The 24,288-nt window shown below is 42.2% G+C and overlaps 1 protein-coding gene across 1 annotated transcript; it reads left to right on the top strand.

Annotated features, from left to right (window-relative positions):
- The first annotated feature begins 9,839 nt into the window (after positions 1-9,839).
- On the top strand, positions 9,840-23,524 carry EDARADD (EDAR associated via death domain). The gene is made up of 6 exons (XM_056853334.1): positions 9,840-9,870; positions 15,493-15,555; positions 17,828-17,863; positions 18,097-18,185; positions 20,533-20,581; positions 23,120-23,524. The coding sequence occupies exons 1-6, from the start codon at positions 9,840-9,842 to the stop codon at positions 23,494-23,496; spliced, it is 645 nt and encodes a 214-aa protein (XP_056709312.1). The 3' UTR covers positions 23,497-23,524.
- Positions 23,525-24,288: the final 764 nt, after the last annotated feature.

Here is a 24,288-nt window from a genome sequence, read left to right on the forward strand (position 1 = left end):
CTTCTCATGTAATCTGGCAGTTAAAAGCAGCCTGAACAGAACACCTAAAACCACTGAGTTCACTGCTTTATCACAGATGGAGCAGAAGCTAGTGTGTGTGTGTGTGTTAATTTTAGGATTCAATTCAATGTGAGGAAGGGGAGATTGTATAGCTGGGAAGTCTGTTTTCAGAATATCTTGCTGAGGGTATTGGTGATTATTCATCTTCAGCCACTGAGAAAAATGGGATTGTGTTTTTTATCCTACCAAAGGCTGGCAATGAAGAACGTGACACAAAATGTAATCTTGATAGGTACTGGGATTTTCTTTTCTTGGCTTTGCTCATAGCCAATGGGAATAGCGAGTTTGATGTTAACTTAATAGGTCATTGTACGTTTCTGTAACTGTTACACAAGAGTATCATCCTTCACATGTCTTGTTTGTGCAAAAATGTCCATGTAGCTGTTTCCTTTGAATTGTCTCTGCTTTTGTGTCTTCAAATGAATTGAAGTTGATTAAAGCAATATATCACTTGCAGAGAGAACATCTGGGAACTGGTGTAAGTTCCACAGCCAATTGTATTAGGACAGAAGAAGCAGAAGAGTTGGTTTTTATATGCTGACTTTCTCTACCACTTAAGGGAGTCTCAAATCGGCTTACAATCACTTTCCCTTCCCCTCCCCACAACAGACACCCTGTGAGGTGAGTCTGAGAGTGACTTGCACCAACTGGCTTTGTGTGTAGGAGTGGGGAAACAAATCCAGTTCACCCGATTAGCCTCCGCCGCTCATGTGGAGGAGTGGGGAATCAAACCTGGCTCTCCAGATCAGACTCCACCACTCCAAACTACCGCTCTTAACCACTACACCACGCTGGCCCTTCAAGTTGATCTTATTTGTTTCATATAACCTTTTAAAGTTTATAATGGTATTAGGCTACATAGAGTGCAAAAACACAAAAGACACCTCCTTTTCAAGCCATTTTAGATGGGACATAGCCATATGGTGGCTCCCAAGTCAAGAAACAGGAAGTTCATCCCATGCTTACCAAACATGAACTGGAAGCTGGTACCTGAGCTGCAAGTTACAGACAGTGGAACCAACTAGACTGCTGGCAGAAGTTCAGCACTTGAGGAAAAACCTCAATAAATTGACCGAAGTGGAGAAACCCACCTGGCATCATGTTTAAATGAGGTCTGATGTGTGTGGGAAGTACAGATACCCCTCCATGCACACACAACAGCTGGGTTTAAAAAAAAAAACGGAATAAAAAATGGATTTTATTGGAATAGGACTCTGTAAATTGGAGCTGTTTTACCCTATTCAAATTCTCACAGAAAAGTGAGGAAGAGGGCAAGTGGTTTAATATCTTGTACCAACCTTGAATTCTTGAACCTATGCAAGAATTCTTGGACATCTTGCAACACTGATTTTGTTCCCTCCTCTCCTTTAATTATGACCTTCTGTGGGCCTAGCCCATCCCTTGGTACTGCCCAAGCATTTTCAGAGATGGAATAGCAGTTGTACAAATTGTAATGAGACATTTTCCACAACTTCATACAGTCACAATCCCTCAATATCTCAGCTCCTCTCCTTCGGTCTTCAAATGACTGAGAGGCTGGGGTGTTGTGTGTGTGTGTGTGTGTGTAGAGATGTCTGAACCCTCTGCAGGGAAACCCTAGTCCCTCTTTCTATCCCTCATAGTCACTTCTACTAGTCAGACTTTTTGCCCTCTTCAGCCCCTCCACAAGTCAGCCTCACTGAAAAGTGGTGTTTGCATGCATGTGGAATAATTCTTCCTCCCAGCCCCAGCTAATTCCTGTAGGTGGGCCAGGGGTTTGTTATGATTGTGTGGATAAGTGGCCAGGCACACAGGTAAGAATTTTAAGAGCAGGCTCTGATCTTCCAAACGGATGCCTCAGGGTGCTCACCTGAGTTGTACAATGTACCATTGAAGCCACATTTTCCCACACTGTCTCCGCATGCCGCCTATCGCTTTCAGAGTAGGGTAGGTGGACCTGCCCCCCCCCCCAGCTTGCTGCCAATTGTGCCAGAAGGGCAGGAAATTCCTAACTGGCCCCCAAAAGGGTGACCAGCTTGCACCTGCTCTGAAACCGAGGGAGGGAAGGTGCCTCCTCCTGTTTGTCTTTTTCCAAAGAGGGAGGATCAGCCTGACGCAGGTCCATATATGCCACTTCCTTGGGCCAACCTTTCTTTCTGCATCAGGCCCCAGGCGTGAATATTGATGGGCTTTCCCCTCGCACCAGCTAGCAGCCAAACCCTGCCCCTTCCTCTCACTTCCGAGAAGGTGAGGATGGAGGGGCTTCCTTCCCAGCTGGGAGGGAGTCTGTGGGATCGATCCTATATTGGGGGAGACAAGTTACCCTCTTCACACCAAGCCAGCATTTAACCAATTATCATGTTGTGCACTACTGTTTCCTAGGGTAACCGACTAAAATATTAAAAGTAATTCAGCTTGCTTCTCTGTGACAGGGGTAGCCAAATGCTTTCCTCTCTTCTTCCCACTTATAACCATAAATGTGTGTTTCCCTCCCTGAGAGTATCATGAAGACTTTATGACAGGGTTCACAGATGGGTGTGTTTTCTCTCTGAGGCAGATGGCCCCTCATTCACTGCACTACCACATCTTATGCTAGGTTCTTTCTCCCATACCTTGATAGCAATTGTGAGTTGTTCTGTTCCTGGATCGCTCATTTATTAAATTGTCTGTTCAGGAACACCATGTGTATATTACCCGAATCTCCTTTCCATCCAAAACAATTGCATTCCCCAATGCCTAACTAATTACACTGAAAATTCCCTCAAGTGTGCAGATTTATTCAAAGTTCCTTCCCGGTGATACTTATATAACAAAGCATAATCTCAATTATCCAGTTCACAGATGAGGCTCGAATAATGACTGTTGGTTAACGCCGTTTGAGCTATAGATCTAAAATGTTATAATAATATAACATTATTCAAAGCTAAAATAATATATCTGCCTTTATTAAGGCTGATATGAAATACTGCCAGAATATTTGCGATTATTTGTAAATATTCTTCTATTGAAGTACAGTATTATCAATTATTTCCTCTTTAAAATTTTACTTTTAAAAATTATCCTACTCGCATTTCCCAAGGCCATTTCTAAAGACATTGCAGCCCTGTCAACAAACGTAGCTAACTACACGTAGCATAGTAAAAACTTGATTTAGTTACAATATCCCTTCCTTGTTCACTGCTGACAGGCTTCATTGTTATCTAGTTCAAAGATAAATCCTGAGTCTTAAGAACATAAGAAGCGCCCTGCTGGATCAGACTGGTGGTCCATCTAGTCCAGCATCTTGACTCATGCAGTGGCCAACCAGTTCTTCTGGAGGGCCAACAACAGGGCATAGAGGCTGAGACCTTCCCCAGATGTTGCCTCCTGGCTCTGGTATTTAGAGGTTTACTGACTCTGAATGTAAAGGCTCTATTTAGTCACCATGGCTAGTGACCACTGATAGACCTATCCTCTATGAATAATCCCCTTTTAAAGACATCTATCGTCTGTGGCTGTCACTACCTCTGCTGGCAGAAAATTCCACATTTTAATTACTTGTTGCGTAAAGAAGTGTTTTCTTTTGTCTATCCTGCATCTACTGCTCATCAGCTTCATTGGATGCCCTCAAGTTCTAGTACTTTGTGAGAGGGAGAAAAAGTTTTTTTGTCAGTTCTCTCCACCCCATGAATAATTATATAAACCTCTATTATGTTCCCCACTTAGGTAGTCATTAGTACTAACAGTAATAATTATGCTCACAATAAAATAAGTTGGGCTAGTAGCTTTTTGTGAAGTATGAACATAGAAACATTTCGATGAACATAAAGAACAACAAAACGTTACTGCCTCAATTTTTCTTTTCCGTAGGCCCAAACTAGATGAGGCACTGGAAGTTAAATATTTAGATCTTCTAGTTTTTTTTAATTCTATTATTAGGCAGATGGAAGCCCTGTTTGGATCAGGACCACAGCAAGAGGGGAACAGAGGTTAAGCCTCCCCTCAAGTAATTTTCCTTTTTTTAAAATAATTTTTATTAAATTTTTAACAAAACATACAATATATATAAAAAGAAAAATATATAAAGTACAATAATATTAAAAGAAAAAAATTATACAAGGGTATTTATACAACATATTAAATACAATCATAATCAATCTAAGTATCCAATAATACCCTTTCCTGATCTAAAATGTCACCAGGAAACCTCTACTTGCCTTATTAGGGAATAATGTATGGATAGTCCAACCATACCATCTGTACCCCTCCATAGCTCGCTTGGCAGAGAAAACCACCACAGATAGGCCTATAGGTTTTCCACCTTCCAGGTGGGGCCTGGAATCACAGCTGATCTCCAGACTACACAGATCAGTTAGCCTGTAATAAATGGCTGCTTTGGAGGGCGGACTCTAATGCCCTCCCCAAACCCTGCCCTCCCCAGTATCCACCCACAAATCTCTAGGAATTTCCCAACTTGAAGTTGGCCTCTCCCACACAAGGGTAAAGGTCCCAGGGATGAATAAAGTCCTAAGGAGCAGCTTTGTGCAAGGCAAGTGGAGCACAGACACTGGGGCCAAAATTACAGATTCTCCCCAATAACACACTGTGGGGGGGGGGGGGAACACAATCACATAGGAAACAGGAACTAGAGGTTTGAATCCCACAGGAGAGAAGCTGGGTGTAAGGCAAAACTCACCTTTTGCCCAGCAACAAGCCAATCAGTGGCAAAACAGAATAAAAAGGCAGTACTAGAATCCATACCTTATATGACATACGTACCACAGAGCATTCCTCTAATCACATAATGAACTGGGTACACAATAAAAAGCATGTTGTTTACTACCAGACAACACTGGAAAAAGCCCCAGGCACAGCTTAGGTTTTGCACTAGCAGATTCAATAATTGAGGATGGGCCACTCATGCTGTTTGGTTGCCTCAGGGTCCAATACTTTTGCTTAGCACTTTTCCAAGTGGCCATCCCTCTACTGGGGTTAATTACTGTTTCTTGCTGCTATTCACACCAGTGGCTCTTGTTTTCCATCCCCCCTCCTCACCGTGTAGTCTTCATGGTTTGACATATACCAGTATGGGTCAGAGGGATTGTGAACCTGGAGGATCTGTCCCTTCTCCTTTCAAGAGCTCAACTGAGCAGACATTGGAGAACCTCCTCACAGTGTAGTCTTCATGGTTTGACATATACCAGTACGGGTCAGAGGGATTGTGAACCTGGAGAATCTGTCCCTTCTTCTTTCCAAAGTTCAACTGAGCAGACATTGGAGAACCTCCTCACTGTGTAGTCTTCATGGTTTGACATATACCAGTATGGGTCAGAGGGATTGTGAACCTGGAGGATCTGTCCCTTTTCCTTTCCAGAGCTCAACTGAGCAGACATTGGAGAACCCTCTCAGCCCCCTCCCATGGTGATTCCCAAGCTAAAGACATCTCCATTGAAACAGGAGCAGCTGAACTGAAGCAATAGGATCTCTGACTGAACAGCATAAGGAAAATAATTCTGAAAATTAGTCAGATGAATGGGGTTACCAACGCTATTAGTGTACCAAGCCTCCTGGGCATTCGAAAGCTGCATGGAAGACAACAGAATCACAGTTAGAGTTGGTCATTATCTTTGTAGGCTCATGACAGGAACAACTGTACTAGTTAAACAACTATATGAAGCAGCTTGTAACGATACAGGTGGCAGGCTAGAATAATAGTCTGGCCAAGTATAAGACTGGTGCATGCCACTGTATGCTCAGGTATAATGATCTCATTAGACAAATTACTGCATTGTTTAAGGATGTGTGCACTGCAGTTAAACTACCTTTGAGTTTATTTTGTAAGATACAATCAGATTAATAGATCTGCCCCATAATTGCTGGGGTTTTTTTTTTACTTGTCAGCTAGCAAAGTAACAAACAGCAAAATATATTTTTAATCTTAAACTGAAGGCAATTCAGATAGAATAGCAACAGTGATGTATACAGATAATAGTGAGCTGAAAATGACACCTTTTCCAGGATTGCAAGTTTGGCATTTGAAATGTGGAGAGGGTTTCTAGCTACCATCTGTTTGAATCTGGTTTGTAGCCCTACAATTCATTCTCTCTTTCAACAATAGGCAGAACCTAGGCAAATTTAACCCTTTTAAAACAAAAAGACAATAATCTGTGAAGGGATTTTTCTTTGTATTCATTTTGTGACAGATCTTCAGAATACGATAAAACAAATTCAGGTACAGAGAAAATTTTGAAATTTGACCAATTATTTTGAGGGATGTGAAATGGGTATTAGAGCATATTCTGTTAATATTACGTACTTCAACCCATCAGCTTATGATTCTATTGCTAAAATAGTCTTATTTTAATAACAAAACAAAGACTTTTAAAAAACCCACCGATTTTGTTGAAAAATTCATTCATTTTTTAAAAAGTTGCCTCAGGGCCCCTCTGGGATTAGGGCCCCTGAAGTTTAAGCATCATTAGTTGCATAGTAAATCCACCACTGGCCCCATTGTGCAGACCAACAGCTGCGCTTCAAGTGTGAATTTTGCCCAAGGCTTCCCATGTTGGGTCCTGGTTAGATACTAACAACTGCAGCATTTCACAAGGTGGACCTTTGGCAGAGGCACATCAGACAAAGTCTGGCCTTCCAGATGTTACAGTGGATGTGCGATAAATGGAAACAGATGTCCATTTTACTGTACATCTGCATTTGATCCAATTCACTCCCTGAAGGATGCTCATCTGTGACATGATAAAACCTGGCTTTTTGTCACAGCAGCAACAACAAAACCTGCAAGTGGAAACAAATGGTTTTCTAGAGCTCTCAAAGTATCTACATTTTTAACCCTGCTCCACCTTAATGAATATTGGTACTCTCTTTTTACATGCTAACATAAAACCTGAGAGTATTATTAAAAAATCACTTGAGTTTCTAGAAATAATGTTTACTGTCTTGGCAATAACCTGCTTTTTCATGTAGTGTTTCTTTAAATTAACTGAAGTGTAGTGGTGTTGCTTATGAAGGGCCCCACCCTGCTAGGGTTGCCAGGTCCCTCTTAACTAAGGGCGGGAGGTTTTTGAGGCGGAGCCTGAGGAGGGTGGGGTTTGGGGAGGGACTTCAATGCCATAGAGTCCAATGGCCAAAGTGGCCATTTTCTCCAGGGGAACTGACCTCTGTCGGCTGGAGATCAGTTGTAATAGCAGGAGCTCTCCAGCTACTGCCTGGAGGTTGTATAAAGTAATACTATGAGGCTCTCAATGCTTATCAAAACGCTATATTATACTTGTTACAAACATGTGGTGAATTAGCTAGAGAAGGTAAACACCAATACTATAGGGCTAGGCTGTAAAGGAAATATAACAAGTATAATATAGCATTTTGATAAGCATTGAGAGCCTTATACTATTACTTTATAAACTTTATAAAATAATAGTATGAGGTTCTCAATGCTTATCAAAATGCTATATTATCTCCAGCCGAAAGAGATCAGTTCTACATTATAACAAGTATAATATAGCATTGTGATAAGCATTGAGAGCCTCATACTATTACTTTATAAACTTTATAAAGTAATAGTATTACCGTTATACTTGTATTAGTATAATATATTATACTTGTTATATTTCCTTTACAGCCTAGCCCTATAGTTAGCTAGAGAATACTATAGGGCTAGGCTGTAAAGGAAATATAACAAGTATAATGTAGCATTTTGATAAGCATTGAGAGCCTCATACTATTACTTTATAAACTTTATAAAGTAATAGTATGAGGCTCTCAATGCTTATCAAAATATTTCCTTTACAGCCTAGCCCTATAGTATTGGTGTTGACCTTCTCTAGCTAACTGCCTGGAGGTTGGCAACCCTACCACCCCACACGCTCTTTGCAAGTTATTTTAAAAGCTCCTCTACAAATCAGTGGGTAGCCGGGTTAGTCTGTCTGCAGCAGCAGAAAAGAGCAAGAGTCCAGTAGCACCTTAAAGACTAACAAAAATATTTTACCTGGGCTGAATAAAGAGCTTGCATTCATGGCTCATGACCAATGCTGATTTCTCCACACCCCTCTCTCCCCTGGACATCACAGACTCTTCTGCAGACCACACCTCATCCCATCACCCCTGCTATTCACATTGACATACTGTTAACATTGACATACTAATGCTTGTCTGAATTCACTCTCCTCTACTTAAAGACCGATGGATTCACATTCTAGCTGTAGCTGAAGAAGGGAGCTGTGGCTCCCGAAAGCTCATACCCTGCCAGAAAATATTTTTGTCAGTCTTTAAGGTGCTACTGGACTCTTGCTCTTTTCTACTACCGAAGAAGTGAGCTGTGGCTCACGAAAGCTCATACCCTGCCAGAAAATATTTTTGTTAGTCTTTAAGGTGCTGCTGGACTCTTGCTCTTTTCTACTTCTGAAGAAGTGAGCTGTGGCTCCCGAAAGCTCATACCCTGCCAGAAAATATTGCTGTCAGTCTTTAAGGTGCTACTGGACTCTTGCTCTTTTCTACTACCGAAGAAGTGAGCTGTGGCTCCCGAAAGCTCATACCCTGCCAGAAAATATTTTTGTTAGTCTTTAAGGTGCTGCTGGACTCTTGCCCTTTTCTACTTCTGAAGAAGTGAGCTGTGGCTCCCGAAAGCTCATACCCTGCCAGAAAATATTTTTGTCAGTCTTTAAGGTGCTACTGGACTCTTGCTCTTTTCTACTACCGAAGAAGTGAGCTGTGGCTCACGAAAGCTCATACCCTGCCAGAAAATATTTTTGTTAGTCTTTAAGGTGCTGCTGGACTCTTGCTCTTTTCTACTTCTGAAGAAGTGAGCTGTGGCTCCCGAAAGCTCATACCCTGCCAGAAAATATTGCTGTCAGTCTTTAAGGTGCTACTGGACTCTTGCTCTTTTCTACTACCGAAGAAGTGAGCTGTGGCTCCCGAAAGCTCATACCCTGCCAGAAAATATTTTTGTTAGTCTTTAAGGTGCTGCTGGACTCTTGCCCTTTTCTACTTCTGAAGAAGTGAGCTGTGGCTCCCGAAAGCTCATACCCTGCCAGAAAATATTTTTGTTAGTCTTTAAGGTGCTGCTGGACTCTTGCTCTTTTCTACTTCTGAAGAAGTGAGCTGTGGCTCCCGAAAGCTCATACCCTGCCAGAAAATATTGCTGTCAGTCTTTAAGGTGCTACTGGACTCTTGCTCTTTTCTACTACCGAAGAAGTGAGCTGTGGCTCCCGAAAGCTCATACCCTGCCAGAAAATATTTTTGTCAGTCTTTAAGGTGCTACTGGACTCTTGCCCTTTTCTACTACCGAAGAAGTGAGCTGTGGCTCACGAAAGCTCATACCCTGCCAGAAAATATTTTTGTTAGTCTTTAAGGTGCTGCTGGACTCTTGCTCTTTTCTACTTATGAAGAAGTGAGCTGTGGCTCCCGAAAGCTCATACCCTGCCAGAAAATATTGTTGTCAGTCTTTAAGGTGCTACTGGACTCTTGGCCTTTTCTACTTCTACAAATCAGGTTTAGGATTAGCTGGGGTTTTTTTTTTAGGAATGAGAACATTTTGGCATGAAATGGGGCTCGAGGGGGAGGAGAACAGACCTGCCCCCGCCCCGCACACGCTGCCTCCCTTCTTGGTGCGGGCGTTCCCTGCCGCTTCCGCTCCCTGCAGAGCCTCCCTGCCAGCGGGAGGGAGAGAGCAGGGGCTGCGCTCCACGCCCAGCCAGGAAGCGGAGAAGCAAGCGGGGTTGGGGGGGGGGGACGGGAGCTCGCGGGATTGCAGAGCTAGGAGCCCCCCCGAACTCTCCCTAAGCCCGCCTCGGCGTCCCCCCTGCCCGATGGCCTCTCCTGGGGAACCCCCGCCGGAAGGTAAAGCCCGCCTGCTTGGCGCAGGGCGCACGTGGCGGGAGCGCGGAAGGCTCTTTGCGCCTGGGGGGAGGCGGGCTCCGGCGCGCGGGGCTGGGCAGGGCTGTGGGTGGAGGCGGGGACCTGGCCTTGGCCGCAGGGGCTGGCGGGCTCGCTGGGTGGACGCTGATCCTCCCATCTCCCCACCCCCGGCTTGCGGCCACTCTCTTTTTTAAAAAATATTTTTTTTATTTTTCTTCATTGAATATATTTATTTACAGTGGGTAGCCGTGTTAGTCTGTTTGCAGTAGTCAAAAGGCAAGAGTCCAGTAGCACCTTCAAGACTAACAAAAATATTTTCTGGTAGGGTGTGAGCTTTCCTGAGCCACAGCTCACTTCTTCAGATACAGCTAGAATGTGAATCCATTGGTCTTTAAGTAGAGGAACAGTATGTAAATGTGAATAGCAGGCTTGATTGGATTGGATGGCCAGTTCTCTTACAAAGGAATTTTAAAGGGAGATTGGAAAGAGAAACTGCTGAATTACAGTTGATATTCAAACTAAAGTCAATGCATTTACCTGGGCTGAATAAAGACCTTGCATTCATGGCCCATTACCAATGCTGATTTCTCCACACCCATCTCTCCCCTGGACATCACAGACTCTTTTGCATATCACATCTAATCCAATCAAGCCTGCTATTCACATTTACATACTGTTCCTCTACTTAAAGACCAATGGATTCACATTCTAGCTGTATCTGAAGAAGTGAGCTGTGGCTCACGAAAGCTCATACCCTACCAGAAAATATTTTTGTTAGTCTTTAAGGTGCTACTGGACTCTTGCCCTTTTTGACTATATTTATTATTATATATACACACACACACACACACACATTAACAATAATTAATATTATATATATAATATTAATATATTGTTAATGTATTATTATTAATATATATATATATATATATATATATATATATATATATATATATATATATATATATATATATATATATATATATATATATATATATAACAATATAATAATAATAATAAAAAGAGAAACAAATAGTATTTCTAGTTTAACAATCAAATGACTTCCCCCTCTCCCTCTCCCGTCAAAAAATTAAATTGTATAATCTTTTGCTAACGGAACTAATCTCAACATTATTTTAATTAACCTGTTCTTGTCGTAGCCAACGTTATTAAACCGAATATAAAAATTAACACGAAGGGTGAATAAGGGATTAGATCAATGAATATCCTTTCAGTGGTCCCATTAAAAAATGATTTTCGCAGTACGTTCTCCAAGCCTCCCGTTCCTCCCCCAAAAATTGTTCATTATCATTCTGATTTATCAAAGCTGTAAGCTTCGCCATCTCGGTCAGTTCCAGCATCTTTTTTATCCAGTCTTTTTTGTCTGGTATCTCAACTGTCTTCCATTTAGCTGCAAATATCAATCGAGCAGCCGTGGTGGCATAAATCAAAAAAGTTCTGTGAGTAAGAGTGGTATCCGGTATCATACTCAATAGCATCATTTCAGGTGTTTTAGGGATATTTTGTTGTAAAATCAACCATATTTCATTATATATCATCTCCCAAAATTTCTTAGCTTTTTCACAAGTCCACCACATATGATGAAAAGATCCTATTTCTCTATTACATTTCCAGCAGTTTGGTGACATTGAAGCGTACGATTTTGCTAATTTCTTCTGTGTTAAATACCATTTATACATCGAGGCAAGAGGCGGAGGCAGCCGTCGCCCCGAGTCCTCCAATTGGCAGCCCCGCGAAGGAGGTTGCCAGCTCCCTCTTCGCCACCGGCGGAAGGTTTTGGGGGCGGAGCCTGTGGAGGGCGGGGTTTGGGGAGGGACTTCGATGCCATAGAGTCCAATGGCCCCAGTGGCCATTTTCTCCAGGAGAACTGATCTCTTTCGGCTGGAGAGCAGTTGTGATCGCGGGAGATCTCCAGCCACCACCTGGAGGTTTCTTTACCAAAACGAACAACCCATGCTGGAAATAACAATGTTACCAAACAAAAACAGCGCGAGCCAGGGCTCAATAATACTCTACCACTTACACTGTCAAAAAATAACACAGCAATTATTGCTCATTTTTCAGTATGCTATATTCAATAAACCACAATTTTCACTATATTTATAACAACTATGTGTGTGTAAAGTGCCATCAAGTCGCAGCCGACTTATGGTGACCCCTTTTGGGGGGTTTTCATGGCAAGAGACTAACCGAGGTGGTTTGCCAGTGCCTTCCTCTGCACAGCAACCCTGGTTTTCCTTGGTGGTCTCCCATCCAAATACTAACCAGGGCCGACCCTGCTTAGCTTCTGCAATCTGATGAGATTAGGCTAGCCTGGGCCATCCAGGTCAGGGCAGCTATACACTATACATAAATGACAATTCTAAAGTATCTAAGAAACCCAGTACTTAAGTGTACACACCCATAGAAACCTTATATACTAACAGGAAAAATACTATAAATTGTCCAGGAAAAATACACGATGTCCATAACCCGTGTAATCAAAAGTTGCATCCAGCAGTATTCTGTGGCCGCTAGTCCAGAGAGTGTTCAAAATAAGCAACACATCAGAGCTGAGAATGCTCACGGATTTCAAACGCTCGTAAGAGTGAAAGGGCGTGGAGTCACCCATATCCTTCAAACAAAGACACACAGGGTGTACAGGAGCCCTTCGTGAATTTCAAATGTTCAACCTGGAGGTTGGCAACCCTACCCACTAACCATTAACAATTTGAGACATGCCAATCATACTACATTACTGGAAGAAAATGGCGAAGGCTTGAAGCGACTACTGCTGAAAGTTAAAAGAGAAAGTGCCAAAGCAGGACTACAGCTGAACATCAAGAGAACAAAAGTAATGTCTACTGGGGCATTACACAACTTTAAGGTTGACAATGAGGAAACTGAAATCGGTGAAGACTTTCTATTCCTTGGCTCCATCATCAATCAAAAGGGAGACTGCGGCCAAGAAATCAGAAGGAGATTGAGACTGGGAAGGGCAGCCATGAAGGAGCTGGAAAAAATTCTGAAGTGTGAGGCTGTGTCATTGGCCACCAAGATCAAGTTAAGTCATGCCGTCATATTCCCTATTACTATGTATGGGTGTGAAAGGTGGACAATGAAGAAAGTGGACAGGAATAAAGTAGATTCCTTTGAAATGTGGTGTTGGAGGAGAGTGTTATAGATACCGTGGACTGCCAAAAACAACAAATCTGTGGGTTATAGATAAAATAAAGTTTGAACTGACCCTAGAAGCTAAAATGACTAAACTGAGGCTATCGTGTTTTGGTCACATTATGAGAAGACAAGTCACTGGGAAAGACAGTCATGCTAGGAAAAGAGGAAGACCCAACAAGAGATGGATTGAGTCAATAAAGGAAGCCACAGCCCTCAATTTGCAAGATCTGAGCAAAGCTGTCAAAGATAGGACATTTTGGAGGACTTTGATTCATAGGGTCATCATGAGTCGGAAGCGACTTGACAACACCTAACACACACACACACACACACACACACACGGTCCTGCTTATGCATCAGAGTGTGGAGAGGTGATAGATAAGCCTTTCAAGCCAATGAGGGCCAGTTTGATAAGCTGGCACTAAAGACTCTTGCAAGAAAACATACGATTTTGTGCAAGCTTGAGCCTCCCACCACATAATTCGAGTATGGAAAGGTGGATTAAAAAAAAACACCTTTTTGTTTCACCTCACCCTTGAGGATCTTAAAGTGCTTGATGAATCATTCACTCAGTCGCTGAATAAGCCCTGCAGCATCCCTCTGAAGTACACCAAAATTGCTGTAAAAAGTTGCCTGATCCAAACATTGTGAATTCCTCCCTGTGTCCTACAAGAACAAATTTCTACTTGTCTCCAGAGTGAGTTGGCTACAAAACCTTTAAAATTACGTGCAAAGAATGTAGTTGTGCAGGCCACATGATTTGGGCATGGGTGACCAGTATGTGAGACCCCATGTTTAGACATGTGATAGCAATGTTACCTCCCTTTGTACTCTAGTAACTATATTACTTTAAAAGAATTCGTTATTTAAGTTTGTTATAGTAACCAGGATAGAAATGTTTTTTCTCCTTTAGTTGCCCAGCAAAGACAGATTAATGGCAGAACTTTTTTTAATAGAAAATTTACGTTGATGTTCTCTAGTCAGAGGGAGTATTTTAACAGTGGAAATGATTAAAGTTAGGAACTCTATGCAAATATGTAAAAAATATGTCTCATCTGACACATGCTAATGCCAAAAACCAAATCTTGGGAAAAAGTAGAAGTTGGATCTACATGGATTGTCATGGATCCTTTGGTTTGTTTGTTTTTTATATGTAACTTACAGATCCACCATCAAGTGACAGATCACCTTTATGTCCACAGACTAGATTCTAAAATTCATGGATCCAGTGTTCTATTGTACCACATACAAAAATATGGATCTGAGGCATGGATCCATGCAGTCCTCCAAAACCCACTGCCACTTCAAAGAACACATCCATATCCACAGAGTACACTATGAACATTACTGATCCAGTGCTTCATGACACAAAAACATTTATCTAAGGCAGAGATCCTCATGGATTCCCATGATGTATATAAGGAGTAAAAATTACTTTCCCATGGCAACAACAAAGTGTTAAAAACATGTATCCTCATCATTTTTACACGGTTGTTTTGCTCACTGGGACAAGCTTGTGTCGTTTCTCCTTTGATTTTGAAACTACTGATACAGTCCAGTAGCGAAGAGAATTTTTTTTAATGACAGATTTCCCCATATTTTAATAAATGAAAATACTTTCCTTGCCCAGTCCCCAGGAGTGGCCATTCCGCCACCCCAACACCAGGGTGTTTTTTCTGTTTCTTTCAAACTGAAATTGGATATTGTTATAGCGATATAACATTATAACAATCTGCAAATCAGGCTGCCTGAATAGCCAGCATTCATTTTTTTTTAAAGGAAGTCTCTAGCCCCTTTCATTGCAGAGATATGTCATTCCTCTTATATCTCTGCAACAGAAAGGGCTACAGAGTTACTTAAAAATAAAAGCTGGGAATTCAGCGAATCTGATACACAGATTGTTATAACGTTATATCAATATTCAGTTGCCTATTTAAAGGGCCCCCTTCCGGTAGTGGTGGGAGGAAGTGGCCTCTGCATGGACAGGGAAAATAGCTACCATGTGGGTGGGAAAATCCAAGCTTCCCACCCACACAGCAGTCATCCAGGATTCACTGTGATCTTTTCCCAAACTTTGCAGCAGGTTTGGGAAATATTAGATAAAAGCTGGGGAAACTCTGGGAACGCAACACAGTGGTGCAGGGAAGCAAGTAGAAACGCCGCTTCCCTGCAGCATTGATCGGGGTGGGGGGCAAACAGCCTGTGCAGAAACAGCTGTGAAGTCGTGATTCTGTGTTTTTGTGCCATGGTGGTGCCACAAAGCACTGGCTTCATATTTTTTTCTGGTATTGTTCTGATATGTGTATTTACAGTGGGCTTTTGCCGAGTCTCGGTCCAAATTGTAAGCGTCTCTGCAGATTCATGGTGTTAATGCGTTTTTTACACCATGGCAGCATCCGACTTAAAGTCTTCATTTGTCTTGAGCAGATCTTGCAGCAAAAGAACCAGTGGAGGATACAGACCCCAGCACCTTATCTTTGGAAGAGGTAGGTAATTTGCAAAGTATCAAGTATTTTAGATGTTGATTACCATTTTGTACCTTCAGAATAATTTAATAAATTGCTGGATGTCATTGGTTCAAATTAGATGCGTGACCATCTGGCAATTTTCTTGATAGTGTCCACTGAAATCACTATATCGACTATAAAGGAAGCAATGGCCTTTGCAAGACCTGAGCCAGGCTGTTAATGACAGGACATTTGGAGGTCATTAATTCATAGGGTCACCATAAGTTGGAAGTGACTTGATAGCACATAACACACACATTCACTGGCTGCCCATTCCTGACCTTGCGGTGTCTGGGGACGGCGTAGACGTGGCACTGCCGTGGCACCTCCAAACCTGTTTCCCAGTTGCCAAAAGGCTTTAAAAAGCCTTTCGGAGACTTTTAAAGTTTTAAATAGGGCAAAATGCCCCATTGAGAACAGCGACGCTGTGCCTGCAAAAAAGCAGGCGCAGCAATGCTGTTTGTCCCGCTGGCGTGCCACGCCAAAAGGGGACAGGAAGCTGCCTATCAGCAGCTCTGCCCCTTGGCACGCCCCAGGAACACAGCCCAGCATGCCAGTATGAGGATTTGCACCGGTAGGATGCTGGTCCAGCTGGCATCCCTGGGCGGCGCTGCCATGGCAGCGCCAGGAGACCAGCGTCCAGGCTTCCCCGCCAGCGTTGGGCCCATCCGGTCCAGTGCAAGTAATACCGATGCCGGTGCAGGGGCCTTGAATGCCGGCACAGCCCCTTCCTGGCCTCCAAAGGACTTTTGTCCTAGAGGCTCAGGAATGGGCTGTAAATGATGAATTTAGATGATGTTATGACAGTTGGTTCACTTTCACTTGAGATGATTGGCCATACAAACAATGGTATGCTTCAGATGTTACAACAAACCCAGAAACAAACTTTGGGCGGGGGGAGGTTGTTAGGCTTGCGTGAGACTCCCCCCCCCATCTTGTTCCCTTCCTAGTAATTAAAGGCTTTTATGACAAAACATTGTTTGTCATTACATTTGAACTCCACATTCTAGTTTGCTCTCTTCCCAGCAAGCCAGGATTCCAAACTGTGGTTTAAGTTCTGATTTGGAATCCTGATTTCTAGGAAGGACAGCAAACCACAGTGTGTGGTTTGGCTGTAATGGCAAACTGTGATTTGCTGCAAATATAGAAGTATTTCATTCCGTGTCGTGCTTGAGAGGAGAATGGGTAGTGAAGGGTTGGAGTGTGAGTTTGAAGATGCTTAAAGCTCATTCCCATAACAAAAGACCATGATGTTGTTGTTGTTACGTGTGAGGCATGCTAATATCTTCATCAAGTTGCTTTTTGGAGGAAGGGAGGGGTTTGCATATGTAGTTCAGAAACTTAGGTTTCATTACTGCACTTCAAGTGCTTAATCTCTTGCAGAAAGATATAACATTCCATTAGATTCCCATCAAATCCCTGTGTTGTGCTATATTCAATGATGTAATGCCCCATTACCGATAGAATATTTCAATTTGAAGAACCAATTGAATCAACATCAGAGATAAGAGAAGGGAATACACCAATAAGCAATGGGAAAACCTTCTACAGGCCATAAACTCCAACAATTCGAGAGCCTTTTGGTCCATAGCTTCTGGGGCACTTAATACCAGAGGCCTGAATATGTCGAACATCTCATCTAGCAATTGGTACCAGTACTTTGCAGAAGTATCCATGAGGATGGACCGGGTGGGAATGAGCTGCTACCCCCCTTCCAGCTGAGACACCAGAGTAGCCGCCTGTTTCCCCGGAAGAAATAATTGAGTTAATCCAACAATGATGTATTTGTTAAATAAATCACTGAATACAACATGAGTATTTCATTGCTGTATATGATGTTAGACCTCCATTTCCCCCTACTTGTCTGCAAAACAGGAGGATTGTTGAATCCCAATGGACTTGCACTGCTCTGTTATTTCTTGATAGTGTCCACTGAAATCACTATATGGACTATAAAGGAAGCAATGGCCTTTGCAAGACCTGAGCCAGGCTGTTAATGACAGGACATTTGGAGGTCATTAATTCATAGGGTCACCATAAGTTGGAAGCCAATGGCCATAGCAATAAATGGTAAATGAATCCCAATGGATGGCTAGTGAGGGCTGTGATTTGGCTTGGTGGACTGCAAGTTATGCAGACCTAAAATAGAGGGATGAACTAAAGACTTTACAGGGCTGAAAATCAGCAGGTTGTCAAAAGTGTCTGGGAAAATGATATTGTATAAACCAGTGTCTCTCTGTTTTTTGGACAGGCAGAAAAATATCCTGTTCAAGATACAGGGTCACCGAAAGGTAAGTGCAGAAAATGGCAATGGCTATTATATTTGTCCCTTTGTATACTTGAAATATGTAATACAAATATGAATATCATTTTAATGATGGTATACATTGTATTTCTCTGTATGGCTGAGTACAACCACCCTTCTTGTCTGACACACAGCCTGAACTGACATGATCATCTAGCTAAATTTTAGACAACGTCTTTTTCCAAGAACACGAAATGTAACAGAATTTTTGTCTTTTAGATGAGGAATACCAAACAGAAAAAGTGACATTGGAAATAGCTTCCATTAACATTAGGAGCCTAACATCGGACTCAGGCCTGATACAACAGGTAAAGAAAACACTGTTAAGCTATCATTTTAGAATAACTTTGATTAGGGTTACCAGGTTGCTTGGATTGGTGGGCAATTTTCCGCCATTCCATCAACAGGCTCAGGAGAGGGTATGCATGCCTCGATTATGGCACTTCTAGTTTTACACCCGGAAGTGCCGAATCATGGTGGGCCACTTTACTACTGAGCCCCCAAAAACGCTAGCGATGTGGTGCTTCCGGGTATAAATTGGAAGTGACATAATCGCATTGGTACGGCTGGCTGCACGCAGAATCCCCTCCCCGGCTCTCCCTAAAAACCTCTCGCTGGAGGAGAAGGGGGACCTTGCAACCCTAGCTTTGATACATAAAACTTAATACTTAATACTTAAAACTTGATACATAAAACTCATGTTCATTTTTAATTGGTCATGTCTGCTTCATGTACGCTTTTTATTGTCCTAATTTGAGAACTACCACTAAGGTTGCCAAGTGGACAGAAAAAAAATGTTCTTTTAACAGAATTTCAATGAGTGGAAATGAGCAACTGAAATTTGTCATGGCAGGAAGTTAAGTAACATTACCTGAGGATTACTTGCAGATCAAATTGATATTAATGGGACCGCTAGAGGGACCAGTTTGAAAGCTGGTAACCTAATGCGGGTAGATCATGATGGGTAGCCGTGTTAGTCTGTCTGTAGCAGTAGAAAAGAGCAAGAGTCCAGTGGTACCTTAAAGACTAACAACATTTCTGGCAGAGTATGAGCTTTTGTGAGTCACAGTTCACTTCTTCAGATACGTGGGTAGGTGTTGGATGTAATTATCATGTAATTATCATGTAGGCAAGGCTGGTTAATGGATATAAAAAGGAGAAAATGTTGCTGTAAAAACTGTCATGGGCCAGAAAGATGTTCCAACCCTGGCTGCTGTCCTTGCATCTTCAGTCAGGGGAGGGAGATGCTAATGAGGAACTGGGTTCGTATTCTAACAGTGCAATTCTAAGAACCCTTTCCTTGGAGTAAGCCACATTGAATAGACTTGAGTAAGATTCTGAGCAGCCCTGCTTGGGATTACTCTCTCAGGCTCACAGTTGCCAGATCAGGAGGTGAGACTTTTAAGGAAGGCAATCTCTTGGTCAATCATTGTATTATCAAACATCAGATTCCCCCCCCCCCCCACATAGTGAAATATATATTTCCCCATCCAAATGCTTCACTGTATTCACTGTTACAGAACCCATATTTTGCCTGTAGGGTATACTGGTTTTTCTTGTCTTGCATCATATTATGCAAGACAAATCTGTAGTTTTGTCTGATCTTGCCGTTTATTAGCAGACAATAAAACAATCTTGTTAAATGGCTGGGTACATTGTTTTTACAATATGCACATCAGATGGTGCGCAACATGATGGGCGTAATCTTATCTGTGAAACCGATGTTTGAGAAGTATTTATATGTTATGTATGGAAAATCTTTATTGACCTATGTTGTTTAAAGCTTGGGTGGCCCACATGCTGCACAGGTGCCACAAGGGTCATGCACAGTGGGCATTTGTGGCATGCCCTGACAGGAAGGCTGGTGAGCCTGGCTATGGGGCACAGTCAGGATAACACTCTTGCCAGTCTCTTGCCTGTCCCCAGCACTGCATGGCTGCCTGCTTCTTGGCTCCTGTTTCCTAGAAGCAAAATTACCTCAAGACATACTGGTGTGCAAGTGCTTGCTGCACATATGCACTAGTCCAGGGGTCAGCAAAATCATTAGTCAAAAGAGCCAAATATCAACAGTACAACGATTGAGATTTCTTTTGAGAGCCAAATTTCTTAAACTTAAACTATATAGGTAGCTACATTTATTAACTTAATAAACTTTAATTAAAGTTTTAAGTCTTAATTAAACTATAGGTATACTGAATAAAACTTGATATCATACTTAATAGTGATCTTATTTATTGATAAAAATTAAATTGTAAGTCCCTGCCATTTCCCCCTCCCCGCCTGGAGTCCTCGTCTGGAGGCCTGGTCTACCGCCATAAAAGCCTATTGGTAGACCTGGCCTCCGGCTGAGTCCCGTTGGGAGGCCAGGTCTACCCATTGGCTTTCTTGGCAGTAGACCTGGCCTCTGGAGGCCCATAGAAGCCAATTGGTAGACCTGGCCTCTGAAGGGGGACTTGAGTTCATGGCTCCTGCGGGAGACGTGCCCAACATAATATAAACTGAAATCAAGGTGTATGAGGTTCTTATTTCTTCCTCTAGAATTCTTGTCTGCTTGGAATGCAGATTAGACACTATGCACCTTGGTCCTAATAAAGGTATTAATTTAGGTTATTTTCTTTTAACAAGATTTTAATGCAAGATTACTTTTGTTTGCAGCCAGAAGAGGACGATGATAGCCAAGGTAGTACCAGTGGATCACTCACAGGTAATTAGTGATACTGTGATCATTACAAATAACTGGTTCAAAAGTCACATTTTCCCTGGCCCGTAGGGTTGCCAGGTCCCCCTTGGCTACCAGCGGGGGATGGGGAGTAGGGTTGCGAGCTCCAGGTTGGGAAACTCCTGGAGATTTGAGGATGGAGCCTGAAGAGGAAGGGACCTCAGTGGGGTACAATGCCTTAGAGTCCACCCTCCAAAGCATCAATTTTCTCCAAGGGAAGTGTTCTCTGTAGCCTGGGAATGAGCTGTAATTCCAGGAGATCCCCAGACCCCACCTGAAGGCTGGCATCCCTGCCTGGCCACACCACCCATTTTCTCATGAGCCGAGTACCCCATCCGGTTGTATTGATAATCTGGCTTCTGTAAAAGTGAATATGGTGAAGCATTTGAATGGGGAAATATATATTTCCCTATTGGGAGGGGGGCAGAATTCCAATTTTTGCAGTTTCAGAAGTGCAAGTGGTTCTTCACAGTTGGTGACATTCATCGTCACGTAGGCAACCAATGGGTGTCTGCAGTGGGCACACAGGCAGAACTTGCTGGATTGTTGGAGGGGCGTTCTGATGGAAATTTTCATTTTCCCTGCCTTCTAATGGAAGCAGAGAAAACTACAATTCCCATAAACCTGAGCAGGAAGACACACTTGGGAAGAATGGGAAGAGTAATTTGCAGCAATGATCAGCCCTACCTAGAGCCTAATCCTCTGCTTAAAGAGTGAGCGCCAAAGCAGCTCCTTTGCAAAGGTAAAATTTGTGGTTTGGGAGGTAAAAGAACTGATGTGTAAGGGGGAAAGGGTGTGGGGGAAAACAAGCCCTTCTTTTTATGTTTGCACACACATATTTTGTGACAGCACCATCAAACATTCATATGTGCCCATGAAACTTTTTTGAGTGGCTAACAGAGATGCTTGTATTTTTCAAGTAAAGCACAGGCCTTTGCTTGTTGTTACAAGAAATACATAGCCTTTTACTATAGATCACATCCTTTTTTATTCTTCAACTGATGTTTAGAACTGCTGGTGTATTATGTTGAGCTGCAAAGAGTTTTGCGTGTTTATATTTCCACATTGTTCAGTTCCTGAGGTGGATTCTATGAGCCACCATGGTTTAGTGGTTAAGAGTGTTGGACTAGGATCTGGGAGATCCAGGTTGGAATCCCTATACTGCCATGGAAGCTCCCTGGGTGACCTTGGGCCAGTCATACTCTCTTAGCCTAACCCAACTCATAGGGTTGTTGTGAGTATAAAATAGAGAACAGTCCCCATTGGGGAGAGGTTAGATATAAACGAAGGGCATAAATGAACGAATAGATACATGCAGAAAATTAACATGGACTTGCTTGTCCATATTACTTGTTTTGGGATGAATCCATGAACAGGAATTCATGATCCTGTTCCTGGCATTTTCCTTGTAGAATTACAGGAATAACTAATTCGGACATAATTTTGTCACCAACATTTGGTTACAAGGGCTGCTTCAAAAAGGCATTCTGTGATCCCTGAAGAGTAGAGTGGGATCAGGCTTTGCTTATTTCTGTGGGATGTATCTCAGCAGTGGAGCACAGGCTCTGCATGCATAATGTCCCTTGTTCAATACCTGGCATCTTCAGTTAGAAAGGTCTCAGGAGAACTGGGAAAGAGCCTTACTTGACATCTTGGCAAGCCACCACCAGCCAGAATAGAAAATACTAGGCTAGAAGGGCTAATGACCTGACTCAGCAGAAGGCAGCTTTATAAGTTTCCTATTGTCTTTATGTAGAGCATGAGAAAAATGTCTCTATTAGAAAAAGTCAGTGCATTTCCCATTAAAACTTTATTATGGTCCACAACCAGCACAAAAACAGGTACAGGGAATAAACAAAAGGAATAAGATCAGTATACAACCAAACTCATGTAGCAACTGCCAACAAACATGGTATATACCAAATGCAAACTACTGGATAAACATAACTTATAAACAAATTTACAATTTGAAATTCTCCTTGTCAGATACTAAAAATTTAAATCCTACCCAGAAACTTTAAAACTCTACCACTCTTTATGTCAAAAGGCTCTTTTTACTTTTTCTAAAATTACAAACTTGGGTTCAAAATGGAGCAACCAGCCGAGTTGTTTCATGATTCTTGTCTGAGAGAAAAGATTCAAGTTTAATTTTATTAGATCTCCCAGTGAACCTTTCCAGCAATGGCCCAATAGTTTAGCTACGGATGTTATTATATAGAGCACAATCAAACAACATGTGCTCAATCGATCCAGTCTCTCTAAGTGGGCATGCACATAATCTCTGTTCGTATGGTATTTTCTTCTATTTTCCCTCCAATACTGCAGAGGGTAAGATGTTACTTCTGGCTAACGTGAACGCCTTTCTGGCCCTATTAGGTTCCAGAAAATGTAAATAGGTTGCCGGAGCTGCTATATATCGTAACATTTTCAGGCGAGATAAAGCTAACCCTTTAGCACTGCGAACGTTCGGCTTTACGTGACAGGAAACAAAGCAGTAACTCCTTAATACAACTGTAATTCTAGCGCTGAAGAAATCATACACAGAAAATGGCACCTGCTCCTTATGTATGTCTCGCCAACCAACCATCAGTGATTTGCTGAATGATGAGGACTTGTTGTATATGATGAGGATAAAGTTGGACCCGTCCCACCCCACGGTGAAAAACTGGAGAAACTTTGCAAACAAATGGGGGATGACCTATGACGAATTGTGCTTCCTGGAACAAAAGCAACAGAGCCCCACCTTGGAGTTTTTGCTACGGAACAGTGACAGGACTGTGGAGCAGCTGATCAATCTGTGTAAATTGTACCAAAGAGCTGATGTTGAAAAAATGCTTCTGAAGTGGGTGGAGAAAGAATGGCCAAAGAGAGGCCATGGAGCCTATCAGAATAACTTCTAAACAAGGGAAAGAAATGCCTGATCCATATTATTTCTATGGTGGAAAAGTGATTGAGTGGCAGGGGGTCGTTTACGGGTGTATATTTCCTTTGTGGGGGAAAGGAGACACAAGTTCATTTTTACAGCATACGTTGTTTAAGATATCTCTGGGTACTTAGCCTTCATAATTAAAACTACGTTTTTTAAATGTGAACCAACCTTCAATCTATTGTTCGGTGCTCATGTTTTTTCCAACGCAGCTAGAGAAAAAAAATGAAAATTACAGAATGCTGTTTGGGCTTTTATTTAAACCTTAGTCTGTTGTATAAATCTTAATTCTGTTAATGCCTGTACTGCTTGTACTCAGAGGTGAATTAAAGTGAGGAGGGGGGACTAGTGTTAGGACTTCTCGTTGAAGAACTGTCCATACCTTTATTTGCTATCTGTTTGGTTCAAGTCAGACCTATTAAAGTAAGGCCTGTTCTGTTTCTTCCCAGGCTGCTGCTGTTTGTTATAAAGTAAAGAAAGCAGACCAGAACAGCACTTTGGGTATTCCTGTATGGTTTCCTTCTGTCTGTTCATCCGTTTGTATCTACACATATTTGTGTGAAATGAGTCATGTACTTCTGAATTATTGATATAGGTGTACCTCAAGCTCTTTACTTTTCTTTAGTACCAGTGTAGCTTCAGTTTCATTACCTTAGTCCTGGGTTGTCAGTTTCACTCTCCTTTTGAAGCTTCTGATCAGTAAATACCTTCCCTTGAAGGGTGACTTTTCTTTTGCTATTGTCTAGCTATTGGATATCATGCAGAT

The sequence above is a fragment of the Euleptes europaea genome, chromosome 7 (assembly GCF_029931775.1).
Source record: "Euleptes europaea isolate rEulEur1 chromosome 7, rEulEur1.hap1, whole genome shotgun sequence".
NCBI lineage: Eukaryota > Metazoa > Chordata > Lepidosauria > Squamata > Sphaerodactylidae > Euleptes > Euleptes europaea.

Coding starts and splice junctions, on each gene's coding strand:
- EDARADD (XM_056853334.1), top strand. CDS start 9,840: ATGGCCTCTCCTGGGGAACCCCCGCCGGAAG. Junction 18,186..20,532: donor ACTCAGGCCTGATACAACAG/GTAAAGAAAACA, acceptor TTTTGTTTGCAG/CCAGAAGAGGACGATGATAG. Junction 20,582..23,119: donor TACCAGTGGATCACTCACAG/GTAATTAGTGAT, acceptor CTGTAATTCTAG/CGCTGAAGAAATCATACACA.